The 25,845-nt window shown below is 36.3% G+C and overlaps 1 protein-coding gene across 3 annotated transcripts in view; it reads right to left on the bottom strand.

The window, feature by feature from the left end:
- The window catches only part of GLRB (glycine receptor beta), a 107,041-nt gene extending 83,545 nt beyond the window's left edge, over positions 1–23,496 (bottom strand). The window contains exons 1-2 of one of the 3 annotated variants that reach the window (XM_059173924.1): positions 23,221–23,496; positions 21,378–21,527 (exon numbers count right to left, since the gene is read on the bottom strand). In XM_059173924.1, the coding sequence (XP_059029907.1) occupies positions 21,378–21,499 (122 nt within the window). In that variant the 5' untranslated portion in view covers positions 21,500–21,527; positions 23,221–23,496. Of the gene's footprint in view, positions 1–21,377; positions 21,528–23,220 lie in introns of those variants that run through there. The other 2 variants (XM_059173906.1, XM_059173915.1) reach the window with 2 other exon arrangements.
- Positions 23,497–25,845: the final 2,349 nt, after the last annotated feature.

Here is a 25,845-nt window from a genome sequence, read left to right as displayed (position 1 = left end):
CTTCTCCAAAGACATACAAATGGCTAACAGACACATGAAAAAATGTTCATCATCACTAGCAACCAGAGAGATTCAAATTAAAACCATATTGAGATACCACCTTACACCAGTTAGAATGGCCAAAATTAACAAGACAGTAAACAATATGTGTTGGAGAGGATGTGGAGAAAGGGGAACCCTCTTACACTGTTGGTGGGAATGCAAGTTGGTGCAACCACTTTGGAAAACAGTGTGGAGATTCCTTTAAAAATTAAAAATAGAGCTTTCCTATGACCCTGCAATTACACAACGGGATATTTACCCCCAAAATACTGACGTAATGAAAAGAAGGACCATCTGTACTCCAATGTTCATAGCAGCAGTGGCCCCAGTCACCAAACTGTGGAAAGAACCAAGATGCCCTTCAATGGATGAATGGATAAAGAAGATATGGTCCATATATACAACGGAATATTATGCCTCCATCAGAAAGGATACAACTTTTGTATCAACATGGATGGGACTGGAAGAGATTACACTGCGTGAAATTAGTCAAGCAGAGAGAGTCAATTATCATATAGTTTCACTTATTTTGTGGAGCATAAGGAATAACACAGAGGACACTGGGAGATGGAGAGGAGAAGTGATTTGGGGAAAGTCAGAGGAGGAGACAAATCATGAGAGACTGTGGACTCTGAGAAACAAACTGAGGGTTTTAGAGGGGAGAGGGTGAGGAGTTGGATGAACCTTATGGTGGATAGTATGGAGGGCATGTATTGCATGGAGCACTGGATGTGGTGCATAAAATGAATTCTGGAAAACTGAAAGAAATAAAACAAAAGAATTGGGGGAAAAAAGAAAGTCTTAATTAATATTCCTGTTCAAGGGGGGTTTTTCCTAAAATTTCACGCACTGTTGAAAGACAATTTGTGCAATATGGCTTAGAAATGGGACTCCAAAGACAAACAAGTATATGGAAAAAATAACAATCTGCAGCTCTGTAAACTAATCTTCTGGAGCCCACAGAGACAGACCAATGAACCATAACCAGTTATCTACTGTATGGTATAGAAGTATCAGTCAGTTAAAACCTGTTTGGGTTGTACAGATCCTGCATGGTTATGTAACGGAGACTTGAGAGAAATATAGTTGATGCCCTGGTGTATATCAGAAGATTTTGTTTTGGCATCTGTGTTCTAGCCCAGAATAAATGGCAAGGATAGTAAGTGCAATATACTGTTACCAGATGAAATCCCTTTTTATGTTTCCCATGTAATAGGATTCTTTTTTTTTTTTTTTTTTTTTTTTTTTTTATTTTTTATTTTTTATAAACATATATTTTTTATATACATATATTTTTATCCCCAGGTCTGTGAATCACCAGGTTTACACACTTCACAGCACTCACCAAATCACATACCCTCCCCAATGTCCATAATCCCACCCCCTTCTCCCCAACCCCCTCCCCATGTAATAGGATTCTTAAACAAAACAATTGTTTGTCTACTTTTCTTCTATCATTGTGAACCTCGTAGACAAGCTGGAAAAAAAAAAATAAAAATGCTACTGAAGGTTACATTTTCTACTTCTTTGTGAGTTTCTTCCATTGTGGAATCACTCCAGCAACTGTCCCTGCTCTCCTGCATTACGAGCTTTCTCTCTTTACCAGAACCTTCTCACCACCTTGTAAATATCCTTTATTATCCCCCATCTGTAAAAACTTTCCTCTTGACCCTAAGTTCTTTCTGACTATAGCTCATTACTACTCTGTTTCTTTTTACATCAAAATTCCTCAGAAGAATTTTAATATTTTCAGCCTCCATTTCTTCACTAATGTCTATCAAATCCAATATAGCAAGATTTTGTAACCATCTATAGAAAAAAGTCTTATCAAGGTCAATGATGTTGTCAAATGTAATGACCTATTCTCAATGTTCACCTCTCTCCAGCTAACAGCAGTATCTGACATTGTTATTCCCTACCCACCTTCTTAAAAGATTTTCTTAATTTGACTTCAGTTCAAGTAAAAGATGTGCCCTTCAAATCCAGTCTTTCTTTCGCTAGCTGCTCCTTCCCATTCACCTTTGCCTGCTGTTCTTCATTTCTTCAATGTCATCTCCAGTCGTTTCTCAGATGTTTTTACTTTCCTAAGACACTTTCTACATGACCTCATCCACATCATTAATTTAAAACTTGCAAATTATACCTCCAGACTGCACCATTCCCCGAAATTTCTGATCCATATTCAACAGCTGAGGAGACATTTCCTCTTTAAAGTCTAATAGAGACCCCCAAATGATTGCACCAAGACCAAACTCTTGATTTTTCCACTTCCTATCTATCTACTCTTAATGTAATCTTTGATATACCTCTCAGTAAATGAAAAAACTTCATGTTTTCTGTTGCTCAGACACAAAGCATGGGAATCACCCTTTCAGTGACCTACAAGCTTTCTGACTCTTCCATCATCACTCTGTTCTTGGACTCCAGACTGTTGTTTGAACACATAAAGCCTGCTTCAGGACTTTGGTATTGGGTGTCTCTTTCCCTTAATCAATGTTCCTCTAGAGATTGCCATGGCTTTCTTCTTTACTTCTTTTAGCTCTCTATTCAAATCTTACCTAATCATAAAGATATTTTTAACTAACATGCATAAAATAGCAACTCCCTTACACCCCCGATTTTCCTTATCCTGCTCTCTTTTTCCCCACAGCAATGATTGCTGGTATTGTGGAGGGCATGCATTGGATGGAGCACTGGGTATGGTGCAGAAACAATAAATTTTAGAACACTGAAAAAAAATAAATTTAATTTTTAAAATATTCATGTTTACATGTCATTGTTCTGTCTCTTACTAGAATCAAACTTCCTGAGGGCAAAGAACTTTGTTTTGGTCTCAGCTATATCCCAAGCACCTGGGTCAGGGCCTGGCACAAACTAAATGCTCAATAAAGAGTAAGTGAATAAGTGATTAATTTTTAAGACATGAAATGAGAAGTAGACAGTATGTTCATTAAGGGTCAGAAAGAGATTGTTTATTCTAAGTTAAAAATTTTCATTAAGAATTGTGAAATAAGGGGCGCCTGAGTGGCTCAGTGGGTTAACAGTGCCTCTCTGTCTACTTGTGATCTCTGAGTGTCAAATAAATAAATAAAATCTTTAAAAAAAATTATGAAATAATATAAATGCATTCAAAAGAGTAATGAGTAATTACTCATTGAGTAATTACCCAATTATAATGAGTAATGAGTAAAAGAGTAATTTTGCCATTTATTTGTTTGTTTGTTTTTAAAGATTCACTTGAGAGAGAGAGAAAGCACAAGTAGAGAGAATCCCAAGCGGACTCCTGGCCAAGCTTGGAGCCTAACACAGGGCTTGATCTCACAACCTGAAGTCAGCACCTGAGCCGAAAACAAGAGTCAGTTGCTTAACTGACTGTGCTACCCAGAGGCTCTTGAGCCTTTCATTTAAAGCTACCTATAGGACTACTCTCTTCCATTCCAATGATAAGCCAGCATTTTCTATACCCACCTAATTTTGATAAGCAAGAAGATGCACATTTCCAGAAATAACTTACAGGAGTCTATCTTTATCTTGAATATTTTAACTACACCTCCAAATGGCTATTTCACCTTTTTCATATAATTCTCATTCTAGACAACTTAATCTATATTAGTACTACCAAAGGTCTAATTCTTGATGCAATGCCAAATATTATTTTAGTCTAAAAATTTGTATTTTTTGAATCAAAAAAACCACACTCAAACTTTAAAAAAATGAATCATATTTTGGTAATTACATATAGTGTTTCTATGAACATTCTTGTACATATCTTTGAGTAAACATGTACACATTGCCACTGAGTATATATACACATAGAAACAGAATGGTGGTTGAATGATAAGGAATGTGACTTTTCAGGGGTTTTTAGATGCTGTCAATTTACCTAGTGTAATGCCAGTCTGAACTTTCACCAGCAGTGTATAAGAGCTATAGTTCACATTCTGGCTAACACTCTTGATATCCGCCCCCCCCCTTTTTTTTTCTTATTTTAGCCACTCTGGTGGATGTGTAATAGTATCCCATTGTGATTTTAATTCACATTTCCTTAATCACTAGTGAAGATGCTTATGGCCTTTTGTCTATAGACTTTTAGTCATTTTCTATTAGGTTGCCTTTTTCTCAATAATCTCTAGTTTTTCATATGTCCTCAATAAAAGTCTTTATTTTTGTGTATGTCCATGTATTTGGAAACAACCCAAAGTCTCCAAAGTAGACTAGAAAAATAAAGTGTAGTGGTTCATAGAATACTATGCAGTAATGAGCTACTACTGAACATTGCAGATGAATCTCATAGATAAAATGAACAAAATAAGGTACTCATTAAAGATATTTACTGGATTATTCCATTTATATGTAGTTGAAAGGCAAGTTTAATATACTGTATGGTAACCTTCAAGAAGGCAATGAGTAATTGGACGAGGACATGAAGTGGCTTCTGAGCTTTTGAGTAAGGTGCTATCTCTAGGTCTCAAGTGCTGGTTACACGGTTAAATGTGAACTTAAGCTGTATACTTATGATTAGTGCATTTCTCTGTATGCATATTAGGCTTCAGAATGTTTAAAACAATACACACAAAAACAACTTTTGTGTTTAACTGTATGTGTGTGTACACCTACACGGACAGACACAAACATCTGCATATATACACACGAAAAGAAAGACAGATTGACTGTACAAAGCAACAAAAAGATGATACTAGAATTACTGGTCAGAACTAAAATTCTCTAATATTCTATATGAAAGGGAGTAAATGCATTCACTTCAAATTTATTTTGGTCACTAAATGATAATTCCCTTTCTTATCTCTGAAGAATTGGACTATTGCTTTTTATCTCTTAAAAACATAGCCAAAGAGAACTGTGTGTTTTACACTTAATTTCCTTTGTAGTTACGCCTTTGTAGATCTTACAGTATGAATATATGCAGTTTGAAGAAAGAATGCATCATATACTGTTTCATGACAATAGTAGCTCAGAATGACTTATTTACACAACTCTCTTGGTAACTAACATTCAAATTGAATACCATTAATCAAACTAACGACAAGTTTTTATGTGGTGGAACACACATCAATGAACAGGAAGACTATAAGGCTGTCCACTCAGAAACTGACATTCTGTTATTTAGATAGAACTTCAGTGAGTTTTCAATCTCAGTAAAAGACCGCAAGTAAACCTGTTATGTTATTTGAAAATGATAAAAATATAAAAAGGATATGTGAAATCAAGATAAAGAAAAATGAGTTCTTATTGGTGAAAGTAACAATTAAATAAATACAAACTGGAAAGAAAGCTAATTAAAAAAAAAAAAAAAAACAAAAAAAACAAACCTCGGACTGAGAATCAAAAGACCTAAGTTTTACTCCCAGTTCCTAGCCAGTGGTATGCCTTAAGAAAGCTATTTGACCTTGGTTTTATTACCTTCCAAATAAACAGGATGGGTTATGATATGTTATATGAAGAAAAAATTAGTCTAAAATACCCATCTGGATTAGATATCTAGAATACTATTAACCTTATGACCTTAAAAAAGCTACATAAATGTGCTCCACAATACAAACTTTTCATATATAAAGGTGAATGATGTTGCCTGCTAGATTCACTGTATCAAATGGGGCCATATGTCAAGCATATGGCGCCCACCATTGCATTGAAAGAGTGCACCACAAATGTATTCAACCAGTCCTAGTACTGAATCTATGAAAATCTATGTCTAATCAAGCTACCCAGATATTTCCTCCATGACTAGTTTTTCTGCCTATGAAAATTAGCCTAATAATAGAAAAATGAGATCAAGAACAATATAAAATATGCAAAATTCCTTTGAATCCCTAAAAAAGGGTTCCATAATATACTACTATAGGTAGTCCACTTCGTAAAACTTTTACAGTTCAGAAAATACGTTCACATAAATTTCAAATTATACCTTCAGAGAAGCTCTATGAAATAGGTAGAGATTATTATTTCCAATTTACAGGTGAGAAAATTGAAGACTGGAGAGGAAAAACAATTGTTCATTCAAGGTCACAAATGTATTAATGTGTTCTAGACTAGAACTAAGGTCTTCTGACTCAGGACAACATTGGTTCCACATGTCAAAATTCCAAATAATCTTTTCTCCCAATTACTGTGAGAAATTCATAAATCATATTGCTATTCTTTCATTTTACAGATCAGAATTTTTAAGATCCAAGATTACTTATCTTGGAGGACAAGTATGACTTGTCCTTCATGCTTACCCCCTCTCTCTGCCTGCCTCTCTGCCTACCTGTGATCTCCGTTTGTCAAATAAATAAATAACATCTTTTAAAAAAAAAAGATGTTATTTATTTATTTGACAGATGGAGATCACAAATAGGCAGAGAGGCAGGCAGAGAGAGAGAGAGGGGGAAGCAGGATCCGTGCTGAGCAGAGAGCCCGATGCAGGGCTTGATCCCAGGACACTGAGATCATGACCTGAGCCGAAGACAGAGGCTTAACCGCTGAGCCATCCAGGCGCCCCTCCCCCACAACACTCTTAATTAAATAAATACATCTTTCAAAAAAGAAAGAGAAATAAATGCTTGGATATATATTGAGCATCACAAATCTGTTGACCCTATGAAACAGCAGTTTTCAAAGTGTAGTCCACAAGGATCAAAAGGTACCCAAGACCTTTTCTAGTGGTCCACAGAGTCAAAACTATTTTCATAATAATAATTATTATTTTAAAATACTATTTACTTTGTTTCACAATACTGACATTTGCACTGATAGTGCAAAAGCGATAGTGAATAAAACTGCCACTGCACAAATCAAGAAAATAATATTAATAGGCACTAATAGTCATTGTATTCTTTACTACTGCATGTTAGCAGTAATTAAATAAATAAATAATTTAAAAATAGTGTTAATAAGTGATTTTCTTGAAGAAGAAATTAAAAATTCTAAGTTTATTGAATTTTAAAATTTAAGTCCACATTGTCTTAATATTCTGTATGAAAAAAAAATGGGAAGTATCCATGCAGCACTTCTGCTGCATACGAAACTATGTTAACTGTTCCTATGTAAAGCATTCGGGTGAATGATGTTCTAGCAGTGGTATTTTTATGGAACACCATTTTCATGGAACACCACAGAAAGGCTATGGTCATTTAGTTTTAAGATATCTAATGAATAACTTTTCAACAGCAAATCAAGACAGCTTACACCTTCAACAAAAACTAAAAAGAGCATAGCATTTGTTGCCAATAAAATAATGTAAATTTTCACACAAAATGTGGAATTTTGCGAAACAATATTCATCACCATGACCCTGACAGCTTTTCAATACTTAATAGACTTTCCAGTGAGATCAGAAGTGACATTAAATGGATGTGACTTTTTGATATTCTATAAGGAAATGTGTCAACATTTGCAAAGCCCAGTATACCTATATTTTCCTAATGACCAATGCAGGATGTTATAAAATCAAGTTTGGGCAGAATAGCCATTCACTATAACTACAGTTAATAAGACTATACTGTATATTTGAAAATTGCTGAGAGAGTGAATCTTAAAAGTTCTCATCACAAGAAAAAAAATGTGTAACTTTGTGAGGTTTAATGGATATTAACTAAACTTAATTATAATCCATTCACCATATTTACATATCTCAAATAACTATGTTGTACACCTTAGATGAATACATTGTTACAGGTCAAGTACATCTCAATAAAACTGGAAAAAAAGCGGAAATTAAATTGTTCAAAAATAATTAAGACATAAAAAAATGTGAACAGTAATAAAATTAAACTCTAAGAAAAAGTGTATAATGAGTTTTACACTTGCAACAGAAAATAGAGTGTTCACTAATCTGATTTCAAAATTTACACTGCAACTATCACTTGTTAAATTTTGACATGGCATTAAAGAAGAATATTCAGTTATGAAAAGGCTATTAAAATACTCTTCCCATTTCTAATTACATGTCTGAGGTCATATTTTCTTTACCTATTTCTATCAAAGCAATATATCACAAGACCAATATGAGAATCTGGCTGTCTTCTCTTAAGCCAGCCTGAAAGAGATATGCAACAATGTTAAACAATGGTTACTCTCCCTACTATTTTTATTTTTGAAAATATAGTTATTTTCACAAGAATTAAGTTGTTTATGTTAACGTGTAATGAGTAGGCTTATTTTAAGTGATTTAATAAATTTTTAAAAAAATTTGTCTCAATTTATAATAAGGCTGTATTAGTAGCTATAACGCACATAAACTGAAGCTCTTTGTGTCCTCAATAATGTTTCAGATTATAAAGGGGTGCCCAGACCAACAATTTGAGAGCCACTACCATGCAGTGTGAACTAAAGTGGAGACGATAGGACAGAATTCAGGCTTCCAGGTAAGTAACTGCAATAAGAGATTCCAGGTGAAATTATGAGAGCCTGGCAAAGACAATACTAGTGGGGATGGGGAGAAACAGCAGATGCAAGAGTCATTTCTAAACAAGAATCAACAGGAAAAGTAACTGATGAGATAATCAGGGAGACATCTCATGGAAGAAAGTTGCTTCAGCTATTTCTCACAAATGGCTGAATACAAAGCTGGGAAATGCAGACGGAAGAGCTGGTTCCATACATTAACTCTGGGGTCCAGTAGAATACTGAAAATAATTATCGGGAACTCACGTGGGTAGTTACTCCTAGAGGTAAAGATGTGGAAAGAGCTACAGATAAAGCAGAAATTACTCAGGGGAAAATTGATGAGCAAGAAACTCATTAGTTCTCATTACAATCATTAGTTTTTACCAAGTAATAGAAGGACTCAAAGGAAAGTCAGTAGATTTGGTTAAAAGGAATAAAGTATCTTTACCAAAAAGTACAATGAAGCAGCAGTTAATGTCAACAGGAGAGTACTTATTCAGAATACTAAGTGATACATATTGTTTCATGTGCTACCCCAATAGTGTATGGCTTTCATAATTTAAAGAAATTCAAGGAAAGGAAAGGAAAGGGAAGAGAAGGGAAGGGAAGGGAAAAATAATTAATGAATATCCCTGAGAAAGTATAGACAATTGTAGTCGATTAGTTTAAGACATATGGCAGTGAACACAGGGAAAACAAAACAAAGTGAATGCAACAGGACTATAAAAACGTTCTTTTTTTCTCAACTGAGAGACCCTTCTGTAACTTTGTAAGCTCTCAGAGGAAAAAAAAAGAGCCAAAGAAAAAAAGCATATTGAAAAGTTGGGACAGCAATGGTAAGATAATAGAGGTAGGTGTCAGAAAAGGGTGGAAAAGATGGGACAGGGACTGAACAAAAGAAGTCACTTCCTGTTAGGTCAGAAGCAAAGGAGAAAAGAAAGGATGATGTTATAGGTAGCTTTAGCGTGAAGACAGGGAGACACTGGGTGAGTTCCTGCCCAATGGCTTCTATTTTTTTTTTTTTTTTTTTTGAAGCAAAAGCTAAGAGTGCATGCTAAGATTCAGGATAAAGGATGAAACAATTATTAGAGAGACAGAGAGAAAAATAGAGCACTAAGGGCCAAGTACAAGGATTATTGGAAACATAGTGAGGACCCAGCCAAGACTAGATCACCACACAAAATAAATCAACACAGATTCTTAATAACTGAAAACATCTACATCTGTAGAATTAAGCCAAAAATATTATAATCAAATGAGTACGAAACTTCTGGATGATATTAAAGAGTGCTACAGTTAGACCCCTGGATCGTTTTGTTAGCCACCCCCATGGTATAACAGAAAGCTAACTATCGGTGGAGAAGAATACTCACTACACATCCAGTCATTAATAAGTTGGCCTTTTTATTAGGTTATTCTCAGAAATCAGAATAGTAACCTTCCCTGAATATCACAAATTCATACTATTGTTTTCTCACAAGAGGACTAATAAAAGTCAGATGTTTCAAGTTACCCAACATATTCTATTAGTGATTTAATCACTGTTTTGCTGTCATTCCAATCAGAGCTCTAGAAATATTATTTTGTATTTACATCATCTCTCAGAGGAGCTATTTGTATGTACATAAATTTGAATAATTTGCTTCATGAATTCTAAGTGTAAATTTCCATGAAATATCTATGGTTAAGGAACTCATTTAAAAAGGTTCTCTGCGGGGCGCCTGGGTGGCTCAGTGGGTTAAGCCGCTGCCTTCGGCTCAGGTCATGATCTCAGGGTCCTGGGATCGAGTCCCACATCGGGCTCTCTGCTTGGCAGGGAGCCTGTTTCCTCCTCCTCTCTCTCTCTGCCTGCCTTTCTACCTACTTGTGATTTCTCTCTGTCAAATAAATAAATAAAATCTTTAAAAAAAAAAAAAAAAAAAAAAAAGGTTCTCTGCTTTCTGGAACACAGAAGCGATGTGCCTCTTTTAGGTAGTAGCACAAAGAGAATAGAGAAGAGTTCTGCAAATATATTCTGAAAAGACTTTACTGTATTATTGTATTATTCATCTCCAAAGGGAAAAAAAAGTACATTTTTATAAGTTAAACTCCTTAATTTGTGAAAAATTGGTAAGCTAAGAAAGCAAACAGTTCACCTTCCGCATACATTATTCTACTTTGGGATTCAGTTAAATGCTTACATTTTGTTAAACCAAGTTCAAAATTTAGATCTCTTTGTAATTAACTTGGTCAAGAAACAGAGTTTTGTGTATTTTTCTGTTGGTTTGGCTTGACTGGTTTTGAATCTGAAAGCAAAACAGTGACAAAAACAAAAATAGTTAACACAGAATATAAAGGTACCAAAAGAATCATGAATAAAACTTGGTAAAGTCTTACAAGATACAGCTGTCATAAATGAATGAATGAGTGAAATTAGGAGACCACTGGGATCAAACCTCCTTATACAAATGAGATGCCCCCTAAAATTAGTGAATTACTGAAAGTCATAAAGCCACTCAACAACAGCTCTAATTGAGATACAGCAGTGTTCTTTCGCCTATACTACCATGTCATCATGAGTTAGCAGACATACAAAGGGAACTTTAAACAATACAGGTTTAGAAGTGCTACCTTTAATCACAGTTCCAGCGAGCCACTGACCAATCAAAAGACTTGGTTTTTTCTGTAGCGTCAGTGACCCATTTTATTCTGCTTGATTTAGCAAGCATAAGTGAGGCTCTTAAGGAAAGAATTTTGAAGTAAGCAGAATATAAAACTGTGTATGTGTCTGTGTACACACACACACACACACACACACACACACTTTCACATATAGGTTAAACAAACATGCATGAATATATATACATATACACACACTTTTATATTTTGCCCACTTCAAGATTCTTTGCATAAGAGTCTCATTTATGTATGCTACATAATAAGGGTGTATGAACACACTTGTTATATATGGTTAGAGTTAATACATTGTGTTAACAATCTAAATAAATTGTAAATATTTGAGGTGAGATGGATGTGTATGTATATATACACATATATATATATATTAAATAAGATGTGCATATATACATGTATTAGAGTTAATACATACATAATATAGTTCAACTAGAAAATAAAAGATATCAGATAAAGAGTATTTGTATTAAATAAAATCAAATGTCAAAACATACAGTATGAGTAGCCTGGGTGGCTCAGTCATTGTCTGCCTTCAGCTCAGGTCATGATCCCAGGGTCGTGGGATCAAGCCCCATACCGGGATATCTGCTTGGCTAGAAGCCTGCTTCTCCTCCCAATCCCCCTGCTTGTGTTCCCTCTCTCGCCGTGTCTCTCTCTGTCAAATCAATAAATAAAATCTTTAAAAAAAAATACAGTATGGACAAAAGAGATTCAAAAAGATCAAGAAGAGGGAGTGAAGGGGCACCTGGGTGGCTCAGTGGGTTAAAGCCTCTGCCTTCGGCTCAGGTCGTGATCCCAGGGTCCCGGGATCCAGCCCCGAGCAGAGAGCCTACTTCCTCCTCTCTCTCCCTGCCTGCCTCTCTACTTGTGATCTCTGTCTGTCAAATAAACAAATAAATAATTTTTAAAAAAAATTTTTAAAAATAAAAAGGAGAGGGAGTGAACATAAGTTCTAATCATAGACTCATGAAATTTTGAGGACAAAAAAGAACTTTCACATTCTATAACTTTCCAGTGATGCTTGACTTGGGTAATATCCCTACCCAAACTATGTTTAATCACTGTAGCAACAAAGAACCACCCAAAGAAATTCATTTTATTTTTGGACAGTTCTATCATATCCTTTAAAATTGAACTTGTCTTCCTCAATGTTTCTCTTTGGTCTTGGTTCTATAACTTGACATCATACAAAAGAAGTCGAGTTTACCTCATGTGGTAATTCCGCAAGCAGCAAGTAATTATTCTTCTATTCTTCAAGAAAAACAACCCACAGTGCAATTGATCAAACAACAAATTGTCATGTTCCTTCAAACCCTGATCATGATTCCCTGGACAAACTCTGATGTAATTCTAACCACCACACACGATAGCAACCAGAATTTATACCCACCATATTAACTTTTTTTTTTCCTTTCTAAACATAGTATTTCTATCAGTGTCCAAGACAAAAGTATTAAATAGCCATCACATGCTATTCATTTATATTAACCTTATTCTTAACTGAAACTTCTAATTATTTTAAAACTTTCGTAAGACAAGGTACTACTTGAGATGAGTCCTGAAGGACTACACAGGAAGTTGTCATTCTACACATAAACAAGTCTAAGCATAAGCAATGGCAAAAGAAGTTTAGGAGTGAAAACTGATCAGCCTTTCTAAAATAAGTAAGTTGGGAGAAATTGGAGGGGGAGAGAAACCATGAGAGACTGTGGACTCTGAGAAACACGCTGAGGGTTTTGGAGTGGACAGGGGTAGGGGGTTGGGTGAGCCTGACGATGGGTATTAAGGAGGGCACGTATTGCATGGAGCACTGGGTGTGATACATAATGAATTTTGGAACACTGAAAAAACTTAAATTAAATTTAAAAAAAAAAAAAAAACAGATGAGAAAAAAATCTACCAAAGGAAAAATAAAATAAAATAGGGTAGTTTCACATAAAGTTTGGGATGCAAATTACAGAGGCCCTTGAAAGTCAAAGTAAAGAGTCTGCACTGGGACCCATCAGGCAATAAGAAGACACTGTGGGTCTTGAATATAATATTAACAAGATGAAAATGGAAACCATATGCAAAATGAATGATAATGAACAGAAAAAATAGGATAAATAATTAGAAAAATATTGATGAAAACTGTTCAAAATGATGGTAAGTGGAGAGGCAATAAACCTGACAGATATAGGAAATAATTCTAAGAGATAGAAAGACAGGTTCCATTTAAATTTCATGCCTGAGTAGCTAGAATAATGAGGATGCCAGTTTTAAAACCTGGGAAATTATTTGGAAAGGGAAGATCATTAATTCAGCTGACGGCAAAAGAAAAGCATGCCACTCAGCTGGGACTGTTCAACAGGTAGCAAGAAAATGTATAACTAAACATCAGTGAACTATTCAACCTAAATATGTTATAGTAAGAATAATGTAGGCAATTTTCAATCGTATTCATTACCAAGATTACCCATAACCTTTTGCAATTGCCTTTCATCTTTTGGCCAATGCAGTTATCATCAACATTTCCACTAGGAAGAAACTAGAACTAAACTAAAATCAACCTATTCTATAAATCAATAGTAGGTAAGTAAATTAGAATAGGAAGAAAATGGCTAATAGTATACTTACACAACACGTAGTAGCTTTTTGATTATTCAGTATTCCTACCCTTCTACCACATAAAACTGATGTGTACAAATGTTATTATCAAGTGGTACAGTATATCTCTAAAGGAAACAAAAAAATTTCTCATAACAGAGAGTAACGCTTTAACTCACATTTTTTTTTTTTTTTTTTAGTATATGAACAAACTAATATAAAGAAATCACACTTTTTCCATTAGTGCACACAGAATCACAGTAAAAATTTCCTTGTCATGATTTTAAAGGTAGAGTACCAATGGTCTGGAGGAAAGATCATGAAGAAGACAGGATAAATTCACACTAACATGACCACACACTAATGTAAGTAATAGCAGCCCTCACCTAGTACTAATTTAGGGCTTATTATTAAGCTTCTCCATACCTAAGATAAAAGTTTGGGCCAAGTAGGAGAAAAGAGATTTTAAATTTAACTTGTAAACATATTAGTGCACTTACTATAAGCTATCAGACACTTGAAATTCAAACAGTCCTCAACAAATGGTGGAGGTTCCCTAAGCTCAATGATAGTAAACTATGGCAACACGTGCTAAGAGGTTACAGCCTGGTCAAACTCAGTATGTATGTACGTATGAATTTGAAAGATTTATTTATTTACTTGAGAGAAGAGCATGGGAGAGAGCACATGTGAGTGTGGGGAGCGTAGAGGGAGAGGGAGAATCTCAAGCAGACTTCCAGCAGAGCACAGAGCCCAATATGGCGCTGGAACTCACAACCTTGAGATCACAACCTGAGCCAAAATCAAGAGTGAATGGGTCACCAATTGAGAGGCCAAGGTGCCCCTAAATTCAGTATTTAGATGTGTTATTATATCTGCTGGGAGCACAAATAGAAAGGACAAGTAATGTTTTTACTGAGATAATTCTGTCTTATTTTTGTTTATTCAAACAAAAATTCTGCAAGTGTATTTTATTTTTTGAAAGGTTTTATTTATTTATTTGACAGAGAGAGAGAGCAGCAGAAGGGGAAGCAGACTCCTCATTGAGCAGGGAGCCTGATGTGTGGCTTCATCCCAGGACCCCAGAATAATGACCTGAGCCGAGAGTAGATGCTTAACTGACTGAGCCACTCAGGCAACACTGAAAGTATATTTTAACATGTTCTGGTTTCATATATAATACACATATAAATATAAGTTTGCAAACCTACACCTTCTTATAAATTATGGTAAGCATTAATTGGATCACTTATGTCTGTCATCCTCCAATCACTATGTAAGACATATTTCTGCCTATTGGTTTAGATCAGAAAAGAAAAGTATTTTCTGGGTTTGAAAGAGATACTTTAAAAATATGATTATTCATGAAATTCCAAGATTAAATTCTACTACTGAAGGTTTTTAAATCCTTATTATTAATATAGGACCAAGATAATATTTATTTTATATGGTAGAGCATCCCAAGGCAATGCACCAAAAGTAAAGGCAGATCTGTCTAAACATGTATTGAGATAAAATTTTCAAGTTATTCTATCTCATTCTATTGGACAATAGTAAGGCCACAATCAAATATAATATATTAGAATCAAAGAATCTTAAAAATCTGGCAAATTGAAATGACCTTAAGTATCACCATCTGGTCTAACCACCCAACCAATGTTCAAACTTTCTATAAAATGTCTGCCAAATAATTACCCCTCAATGCCAAGTGACACCAGTCATATAGAACTCTACTACTTCCCTTCCCAGTCAATTATATTTAGGCAAAATTCTTATCAGAAAGTTATTCCTGAGAGCTAAAAATATCCTACCCGTAGCTTCAGCTCATTAGTCCTGGTTTTCATTATTGGTGCCAACTGCCAAGTCTACTTTCTCATCTACATCACAGTTTTTCAACAATTTGAAAACAACTTTAAGTATCTCAGTTTCTTTCAGTCTCCCTAATATGATAATGATTTTAATGATCTCAATTGTTCTCATTTCTCTCCCCTGAAAATACGACTAGCACAATGCAGAAATATCTGTAAGTCTTGCTTTAAATATCATCCTATTAAGTAATAGAGTAAACATAAAATTGGTAAAATAAAAATATTAATTTAAGTAAGTATATATACTCATTTGTATCATATATATTGTTTACATGTAATACATATATATGTATATAAATCATTACTGTATTATCTATTTTTTTCCCTCAAATGATCTCTACCATACTGTGTTTCCCCCATCCTATACTTGCACAGATGATTTCTGGGCAAAAGTGCAATTTATACTTCCATCTACCTTTTTTAGTTTCAGTCCATTACTTTGACCCTTCAAGATCATAGTGGATACTAATTCTGTCTCAGATATTCATTATATGTCCCTAAGTCACATGATTCTCAGTTTGGATAAGTATCTCCTCCATACAGTCTTATTTTAGTCATTGATAAAATGTTAAACACGATAAGGCCAAAATTTCATCAGGAAACATCATCCAGGTTGGAAAAGTTTCACTAATTACCCAGTTGTTAACTTATCTAGTTATCCCTATACTGAGACCATACTTCTAAATATAGTCCATAGGGACTATATAAGTTATATTCAAGTTCCTTAACAAAATCTAAATATAAGATTTATAAGAGCCAAAAATCTTTGGATTTTTATTCACTCTTTAAACAAATTTTTATTGTATGTATAATTTGTGTCATGCACTAAATTGATATCATCTCTGGTGATTGAGTAGTAGATGCTACTCCCAAGAAGCTTACAATCAGGTGGGGAAAACAAAAATTCTAATTGATGACAGTATTATAAACATGATAGACAATTAGGGATATATGGAAGTATAGAGTGTAATTATCTAAATCAAATTATCAGATTAGGAAAGATTTCCCAAAGGAGATAGCAAGGTTTGAGTTTGACGTCACTGTGGGTCCGTCAGATTAAAATCTGGTTATATGGGTGTGGTGCTCTTCAGAAAGACGTCTGGGCCAGGCATACAGATTTAGGTGCCTTAAAAAGAAAACCACTGGCTCAAAATGGTGTCACTTCAGTCAAGTCACCAAATATGGACCTAATACCTTACCGGACTACATTTCAACCTACCCTAAAAATGTAGTGTTAACTGGTTAGTCAGGAATTTCCTGACCAGCATCAATGAGGAATCTGTCACATGCGCCCTCTCCATCCCCCAAAAGATGAGGTAATCTACCCAATAAAATCCCTTGCCCTTCCCCTTAAGGGAAGGTAGCTTGCCTGAAGCAATCCTTTCTTTTGCTAATAACTTCTTACCACATTGTCCTTCCCATAAAAACCTTCCATTTTTGTATAACTCTTCAGAGCATCTCTCTACTTGCTAGATGGAATACTGCCCAATTCTTGAATTTCTTCATAAAGCCAATTAGATCTTCCAGTTTACTCAGCTGAATATTGTTTTCTAAGAAGAGTCAACAGTGAAAGATGATATTTATAGCCACAGATTTAGACAAGACCACTGGGGCAGGAATTAACTAAAGATAAAAAGAAAGCATTGGCATTTCAGGTAAAGGAAAGCATACTTCCAAGAAGTATGAAAGATCAAGTGTATATGAGACCTGACTCATATGTGTTGGGTGGGAGGATAAAAAGACACAGATGCAGGTGTCAGAGGCCAGTTCAGCAAGAGCTGTGTGTGTGGAGCCAAGAAATGTGCAGCCAAGAAATGAGCCAGAGGCCAGTTCATCAAGAGCTTTTTCTATGAAGCCACAGAAAGCTATGGAGGTGCTTGAAGGGTTCTAAGCATTAGAATTACTTGCCTAGATTAAAGATTTAGAACACATCCTCTAGGGTCAGTGTCCAATATGAATTGATGGAGGAAGACAAGAAGAAGGGAGACTAATAAAGAGTTCATGAAAATGGGTGGAGAGAAGTAATTAACGCAGTGCCCACAGGGAAGCGAAAATGAAGGACATATTCTGGAGGTGAGAAAGATGGAATTGAGAAGTCTTGGACACTACTGAATTTGCTTCAGTAGAAAGAGAAGGTCTAAGGAGATGCCCAGCATTTTGGTTAGTAAAAGAGGTAGTGGTATCATTTCCTAGATAATGCATTTCCTAGATAAGGAATGCATTACTCCTGTATCAGGAGTGATGGGGAGGATTTCTGAACTCAAGTGTTATCATTTGAAGTTGAGTTTGAGGTCAAAATAGGATAGCCAGGTAGAAAATATTGGATGTATGGATATGGCATTCTTCAAAGTCTGAGATGGACATAGAGCCTTAGGAGCTAACAGTGAATACATGGTAGTTACAGCCATAGATTTGGATGGAATCACTCAGGCCGACTCTATAGAAAGAGGAGAGACCAATAAATGAAGGTTAACATTAAATTCAAGCTGTAAATAAAAAGCTTACTGTATCCAAGGACTTAATCAATTTTTTTCCTCATTTATAGTTTATTTCTTATATCTCAATGTGTTTTAAATTTCTGAAGTTTTTGAAAGGAAATTTATCAGAAACCTTGTCAGTGTGGTACTACTGCTTCACTTATAAACATCAAAAACAATAGCATAAATTTATGTTATAGCATCTCAAAACAAAGTAAGTTAAAAAAATATATAGTAAAAGAGCCAGTAAAAGTTTATGATACAATTCAAGCTCAACATCAAAATTAAGCCCTAGAATTTTAAGAACCCTGAATTTTCTATTCCTTCATTTTAAACCCTTTTTAAGTCTTGGTTGGGGGACAGAATATTGCTACAATAGTAAAATGGGAAATCTTTGTTCATGTTTGCAATACTCACACATTAACTGCATGTGTGTATACAACCTCATTGCTTTCTCAATTCTATTCAAAAAGAAAAAAAATGTAAAGAAATAAAAATACCACGGAGGGAGATCTCACCATATTGAAAAACATTATGGTGGTCTGTACCTAACTTTCATAATCTCAAATATTCCTCTTAGTCACAATGTTTTTATACTTTATCAACTCATACAAGATGGGCTAACTGGATCATTCTCCAAGATACAAAGGATCTGCATATTCTTTCATAGCTCATTATAATAGCTGAGATTCTTAATCTGGATATTCCAAGGAATTATGTATAATGGATCCAAACACAGCCAGAGAAAACGCTATTGTCTTCTGAAGTTCATAATTTAGTGTCAATAAATCAAAATTCTTATAAAATGCTCAAACAAAAAAAAATACATAAATCTTATTCTCCAAGGCACGCCTGTTTTTTAATAAGTCAGATTTTTGGCAGCATCACCATGGCAACTGTTAATAAAGTTTTATCTAGTCTCATAATTATAATAAGATAAAATAAATAAAATAAAATTTTAAATTTCATGGTAGAAAATTTCAAAAATAAAATTTCAGTTAATTACACAATGTATTTAAAATACCATAATATGGGCTTACCAAGTCTATGTTGGGCCTTCTATTTGTCAATTTAAATGTTCAGCAAGAGAACCTTATTGTTTCATTCTTAACCTACTAGATTTAACTTTAAAAATCTATCTTAAATAACTATAGACATTGAAAACATATAGCCAGTTTATATATGACAATTTAATAGCATAATTCTGAAAAGGGACAGAATGTCTTCTAAAGGACTATCGTAAGATATATGGTAGTGACGGATATCTGGGTGCCTCCATTGGTTAAGCACTGGACTCTTGGTTTCTTCTCAGGTTGTAATCTCATGGGTCATGAGACTGAGCCCCATGTTGGGCCCCACAATCAATGGGTAGTCTGCCTGAAGATTTGCTCTCTCTGTACCCCCAAAATAAATAAATCTTCAAAAAAGGGGGGGGGCACCTGGGTGGCTCAGTGGGTTAAGCATCTGCTTTCGGCTCAGGTCATGATCTCAGGGTCCTGGGATCAAGTTCTCATGCTCATGGAGCTCATCATGCTTTCTGCTCAGCAGGGATCCTGCTTCCCCCTTTCTCTCTGTCTGCCTCTCTGCCTACTTGTGATCTCTCTCTCTCTCTCTCTGTTAAATGAATAAATAAAATCTTAAAATATTTAAAATATTTTTAAAAAAAAGATACATAGTAGTTCTAAGACCTGCTGTTGCCAGCTTCCGAACTCTTTGATTCATGACATTTGATTGGGGGCGGAGGGTGAGGGACAGGCAAGAGGTAGTGGAAGAGAGTTCTATCAGCTTCCACATATAGAGAAACCTGACTGATTGAAGCTGGCCTAACCCACACATAGAGTCACCATGACTGTAACATGTATGCAACAGTTTGTATCAATATGCCAACATGCATCAAGTAAAAAATACAAAAAGAGCTAAAACATGAGAATGTGTCCTTTCCCTTGGGAGGAGTAAGGCCTGACAATGTCCATTTTGCTAACAGGCTTATCTCCTGATTGTGACACCAAAACTCTGAACACTGAAGAATAGTAATAATTGCAGATGGTGATTATTCCTAAACCTACCCCACCAGATACTGCATATCCAACTGGAAAGACAGCTAAGGAGGGACATGTGAATGTAACTCAGGGCCATCCCGTAATACACACAGAAATCTGGCCCTGACATCAGACTCTGCAGCACTGAAATAAGTAGGACTAATAAACTTGAAAACCAAGAGATACTTCTAAATCAGGAACTTTATTTAATGCTAACCTATATGTACATGATACTGACTCCAGACTTCCAGTCTCACATGGTCAGACAGATATCCATCCCAAAATACCAATTTTAATATCCTTTCTTAACAAAATAAACTTCCCAAAATGTTCCTATCTCATACGGAATATCTACAAAGCTATCATGGTCTATCTTTGAATAATGTTGATTCTGAGATGTCACCCATGATCAATATGACATTTAAAACATCTTAATTAAAAAATGACCTATAACAGCAAATTAATTTTTATTCCAGATCATGGCATATGTGATCTTATTACCTAAAGATCCCTTATATTTATGAAAGTTATTTACTTACAAACTCTTCAATTGCTCTATCCATTAGGTATTATAAAAAATACGCTGTTATTCACCAGTAATATTAACCATTCCTATTAAAAAAAATAGTCCAAACCACAAAAGGAGTTGGTGTTTCAGATTTAGATTTTGTTTTTACAAGTAACTTGAAATTTCGTGACATATTTTTGAAAAATATCCTTTTCTGAAAAATATTTGAAATATTTGAAAAAATATTCCTTTTTTGAAAAGGAAAAATATCATTTTTTGAAAAATATCCAATTTTGAAAAAAATAATTTTCCAATCTAAGCCCTTTACAGAAAAATATTGAAATAGAAAACTGATCTACCATGTGAATTTTCTTCTTCCATGCATCAACATAAATGAAATATACCTTAAAAATCATACTATAGCTAATTTTTAAACTGATATTCATTTTTAGGAATTTTTAAAACCATCTTTTTGAACTGCTGTTGATCAAAACATGGAATTTCAGTATCCAATTATAGCTCCATATTTAGAGTAAGAAAGAAATAGTAATTTTTTTCCTAATTTTATAAAATATGTACATAAATTGTATAATCCTAGAGCATGAACAAAACTTTATAAAACTTTATCTTAAGCACTAGGTATTAGTTATCACATTCTAAACCTCTCCTGTGAAACCAATGGGTACATATTCTGATATGAAAAGTTCTGCTGATATGCTTTAACAAACCACCTTACTTTGATTAAAAAATGCACTAATATTTCTCCATATAATAATATAAGACATGAAGGACGTACGATGGGCATAGATACTGCTTCTTTTTCCCCTTCCCTTTCTTTGAAGACTTCTCTTTAGAATAAGCTTCTTCAACCCATAAGGAAATTAAAATAAAAAAGGCAATCGCCAATAAAAACTTCATCTTGAAAGTTAAGTTTCAGGAGATCAATCTACAAGAAAGAACAAGAAAAGGTTTACATAACGTGATAACAATACGACTGTAGAGAGTATGACTATTACTACCCAAAGGACAAGTACATTTGTACATGAAATTCTCATTGCTCAAACCTATGTGGTTGGCCTTCATTATATATTTGTGAGTAAAGGTTAAATGGAATAACCGTTCTTAGAAAATACAACCCCAAGGAGGTATAAAAGATAAGTATGCAAAATTTCTGATTTTATGTTAGAGAAAATCATAAATTGACATTGAATTGCACAATATTCAATATATGCTTAGAAAACTACCTGCAAGGATGTTTAACACAGTGTTAAAATGGTTTCCTTCTTCTTGTACATTTGGATTTTTTATTTCCTTTTTCAATTTCTATATTTTTGAACTTTGCATGTATATTTTTTCAAAAATAATAAAACTATTCTAATCACAAAGATTAAAGAATTGACAGAGATAAAAGAAAAATATTAGCATCAAAATTTCACACTTTAAATTCGGTGTTTTTATTTATACACATTAAATTTGCAAGTTACCTTTTACCCAAAACGGGTGCATACTGACTTAAGGTATTTTGTTGGCTTTCCCACTTTCATGATATTAAGATTGATCGAAGATGATTTTTGACTCTACATTCTAGGTAACATAATATGGAAAAAAAAAACTAGCAAGTATGGTCAGACTCTTTAACATAATCTTCTTAGACCTATTTTAATAACACTTTCTATGCTCAAATTATAATTATATTCTTGCCGGTCCGATGCATCAAGAAAAAAAAAAAAAAAAAGAAGAAGAAGAAGAAGGAGAAGACGAAGAACTTTAAGCGTCTAGAAACACTGGAATATTTATTGAAGTCCTTCATTTCCAAACCATAAATTGTTTCTCCATCATTGTTTTCTGCAGACTAAGAGATCTATCAGACTCCTCACCATTGACTTAATTCCTCTCACCCTTATAATCTTGCTTCTCCTGTGTCATATTTTGCACCTCCCTTTCTCCCAGGAATTCTTATTTTCTTCCATGTATCCTTTACAGCACCTATGGCAACCCAGAGGGCTTCTTCCCAGGCCCCCTCTCCGAGGACAACAGAGAGGGCTTATCATGCCCAGAGCAACAACAGAAGGTTCTCCTCTGTCAACTTCCCACTGGACGTTCCCTTCCCCCATCCCACGGTGGCATCGGCTTCCACACACCTCTGCCCACAGCAGCAGGTACTTCTCCCACCTCCACATTCTTCCCCAGGAAAACAGGAGGGCGGTCCCAACGGTTTGAAGGGGCCAGAGAAATCCAACCCTATGCTCCCTGTCTTCACCTCCAACCTTTCAAAGGGGACAGCTGCAATGACTGAAGGAGCTTCACAAAACAACGCAAGGAGCCCTCCCCGCACATCCTGCGTTCTCCCAGTTCCCCCCAGCTCTCAGCATCCTTCCATCCGGAGCGTATCCGCGGACGCCACCGGATCGCTGCATCCCTGACTCGGCTGCCCGGCGCCCCGCGCCCCTTTACCCACGCTGGGCAGCACTCGCCTCCTCCCCCTGCACGCCGCAGTGCTCCCCGCGCCTCCACCACCCCAGGCTTGACCCGGTCCTTCCGCAGAGCGTTTTTTCCCGTCCCCAGACCACCGCCGCCTCCCTCTGCGGGTCCTCTCCTGCCCTCCTCCCCCACCCCAGCCAAGAGCCCCCGACACCTACCCGAGGCGCCCCCGTCCGCAGCCGCCAGGCGAGGACGCGGCGGCTCGGGGCCCAGACGGCGGTGGCTTCTGGGGGTGCGGCGGGCGCAGAGCGGGGGCAGCTGCGTCCCCGCCGCCCGCGCCACCGCCAAGCTCGGCTGACGCGCCTGCTCGGGCCGCGGAGCCTGCGCCGTGGCGTCCCGCCGCCGGGCGTCCGCAGCCGCGCTTCGGGCCGCTGCGGGTCCGCGGGCCGCGCTGCCGGGAGCCAGGAGGGCTGGCGGGACGGCGGGATGGCGGGACGGGGGAGGGAAAAGGTGTTCCGAGCGCGCCTGGAAGGACGTCACAGCACCTTCCCCTCCGGGCACTGGAGGGGTTTCTGTGAAATGTAGTCCCCCTGCAAGAGACTAGAAAAGACGGGCGCGGGGAATGGGGCATGAGGACCGTTTTGATACAGAGGTTGGGGGGAGACTTTTCAAGGGGCTGGAATTCATTTAGGGTCTACTTTGGATCACTAGGAACAGAAACAGGAGAATAACAGATGACCTTCTTGGACCAGGGCGGACAACGCGTAGTTTCTGAAATTCAGTCATCGGACTCGACATCTAACGTAATCGCTGAGTCTTACCAACAATATCTAAAAACCTGACCTTTCTAAGCAAACGTAAATTAGTCAAAATCACTGAAATCATGTAATCCTGCACTTGACAGTTTCAAAACCCTTGCCCTGCATTGTCTCCTTTGGCCCTCACGAGGTTCATTCCTGGGCAGGTTTTATGTCGTCATTCCCGTTTTGCAGATGAAGAAAGTGAAGTTCAAATACATTAAGGGATTATTTAGTGTTACATATTTTGAATGGAATTTACCAGAGACTCAGTCTGATATTGACAGGTATGACATTGGCCTTCTGGTAGCCAAGTGTTGGTTGTGGTCGTTTTCTAAGAAGCCTTTCATTTGACAAAACACCTTTGGGTGGCAAACCTTTCCCATTACCTCTTAATGCTAGAGCTAACTGACTTTTTTTTTTTTTTTTTTTTTTTTTTTTTTTAAGAAAGCATTGTCTCAGGGGCACTTGAGTGGCTCAGATAGTTAATTGTGGGACTCTTGATTTTGGCTCAGGTCATGATCTCATGGTGGTGGTATGGAGTCCTGTGTTGGGCTTTGGGCTCAGCAGGGAGTCTGCTTGAAATTCTCTCTCCTCACTCTTCCCCTGTGCTACTCCCCTTCTGTGGTTGCTCTCTGTCTCTCAAACAAACAAATCTAAAAAAAAAAAAAATCATCATCTCAGGTGAGCACCACTTTGCATCATACATTTGGACCTACACATGTATTCACTAATAAATACTTCAACCCATATCTATGCCAGGAAGGGAATATTTCCTATATATAACCATGTTCTATAAGCTTACAAGGTGTTCTGCTGCCTAAGGTTAGCATTTGATCATTATTTTAAAGAGCTAGCCTGGGTGGCTCAGTGGGTTAAAACCTCTGCCTTTGGCTCAGGTCATGATCCCAGGGTCCTGGGATCCAGTCCATATCAGGCTCTCTGCTCAGCAGGGAGCCTGCTTCTCCGTCTCTCTCTGCCTGCTTGTGATCTCTGTCTGTCAAATAAGTAAATGAAACCTTTAAAAAAAAAATAAAATGAAGAGCTGTCCTATTGGAATCTTCAAATTGGATCAGGAGAGGATCTTGGATTTTACAAGTGTATAAAGGAGAATTTTATTGATCATATAAGTTTAATAAGATATAAGTTTTGGTGAACAAGTCATGTAAGAAAGTGAACGAGAACAGAATTTGCTACCCCAAGATATATGTCTTTGGAATAAGGATTACTTTGAGCTGATTATTTTTACAAAACAGCAGACATAAGAGAAGCTCTGAAAACTGGGTAAAAAAGTTACCCTTTTGTAAAAAAAAATTAAAAAATAAAAACACACATTTATAAGGGAAGTCTCCATTTGCAAAGGTGTTTCCCTTTCTCTGTTTCTGTCTCTGTCTCACTCTCTCTCTTTCTTTCTCCCTCTCTCTCTTTCTCTATACCAGGGAGAGGAAGAGGGTGACTAAATCTCTAGAAACTCTTGTTGATGGAGAAGTTACTGACTTAAATCTGTATAACAGCATACCCTTAGTTACTGTGCCATTCCTGGTAACCTCCACAACTGGCCTTCCTGACAACCTCTTCCCCTCCAATATCTTCTTTTGTCTTTAGCAGTAAATGGTATTTAAGACCATGGCTTGGGCCATTTTAGAGGGTTACTCAGTTTTCCTGGATGCCTCCCAAGTATATAAGAAGTACACATGTTATTAAACTTTTGTTTGTTTTTCTCCTGTTAATCTTTTATTAGGGGAGAGGACAAGGGAGGTGGTTCTTAACCAAGAACCTAGAAGGGTAAAGGGAAATTTTTTTTATCCCCTACAGAAGGATAAATGAAAAGTTCCATGCAACCAAGGGAGTTCAGAGGTCAAAGAAAACCACAAACTTTGCTTTCTCATAATCAAGGTATCACTAAAGTTTGGAATAATAGGATATTCAGACTCCTGTAATGAAATATACCCACCTTCTGCTTACAAAAATCTTAGGAACACATTTAGAAGGGCTTATGTGTGCAAATACCTAAAATTAACTGGTTTACCTCCCCTAGTATTATTT

The sequence above is a fragment of the Mustela lutreola genome, chromosome 1, assembly GCF_030435805.1.
Source record: "Mustela lutreola isolate mMusLut2 chromosome 1, mMusLut2.pri, whole genome shotgun sequence".
Classification (NCBI taxonomy): Eukaryota; Metazoa; Chordata; class Mammalia; order Carnivora; family Mustelidae; genus Mustela; species Mustela lutreola.
The sequence above is the reverse complement of the archived record's forward strand: the minus strand, read 5'-3'. Positions and strand labels throughout refer to the sequence as shown.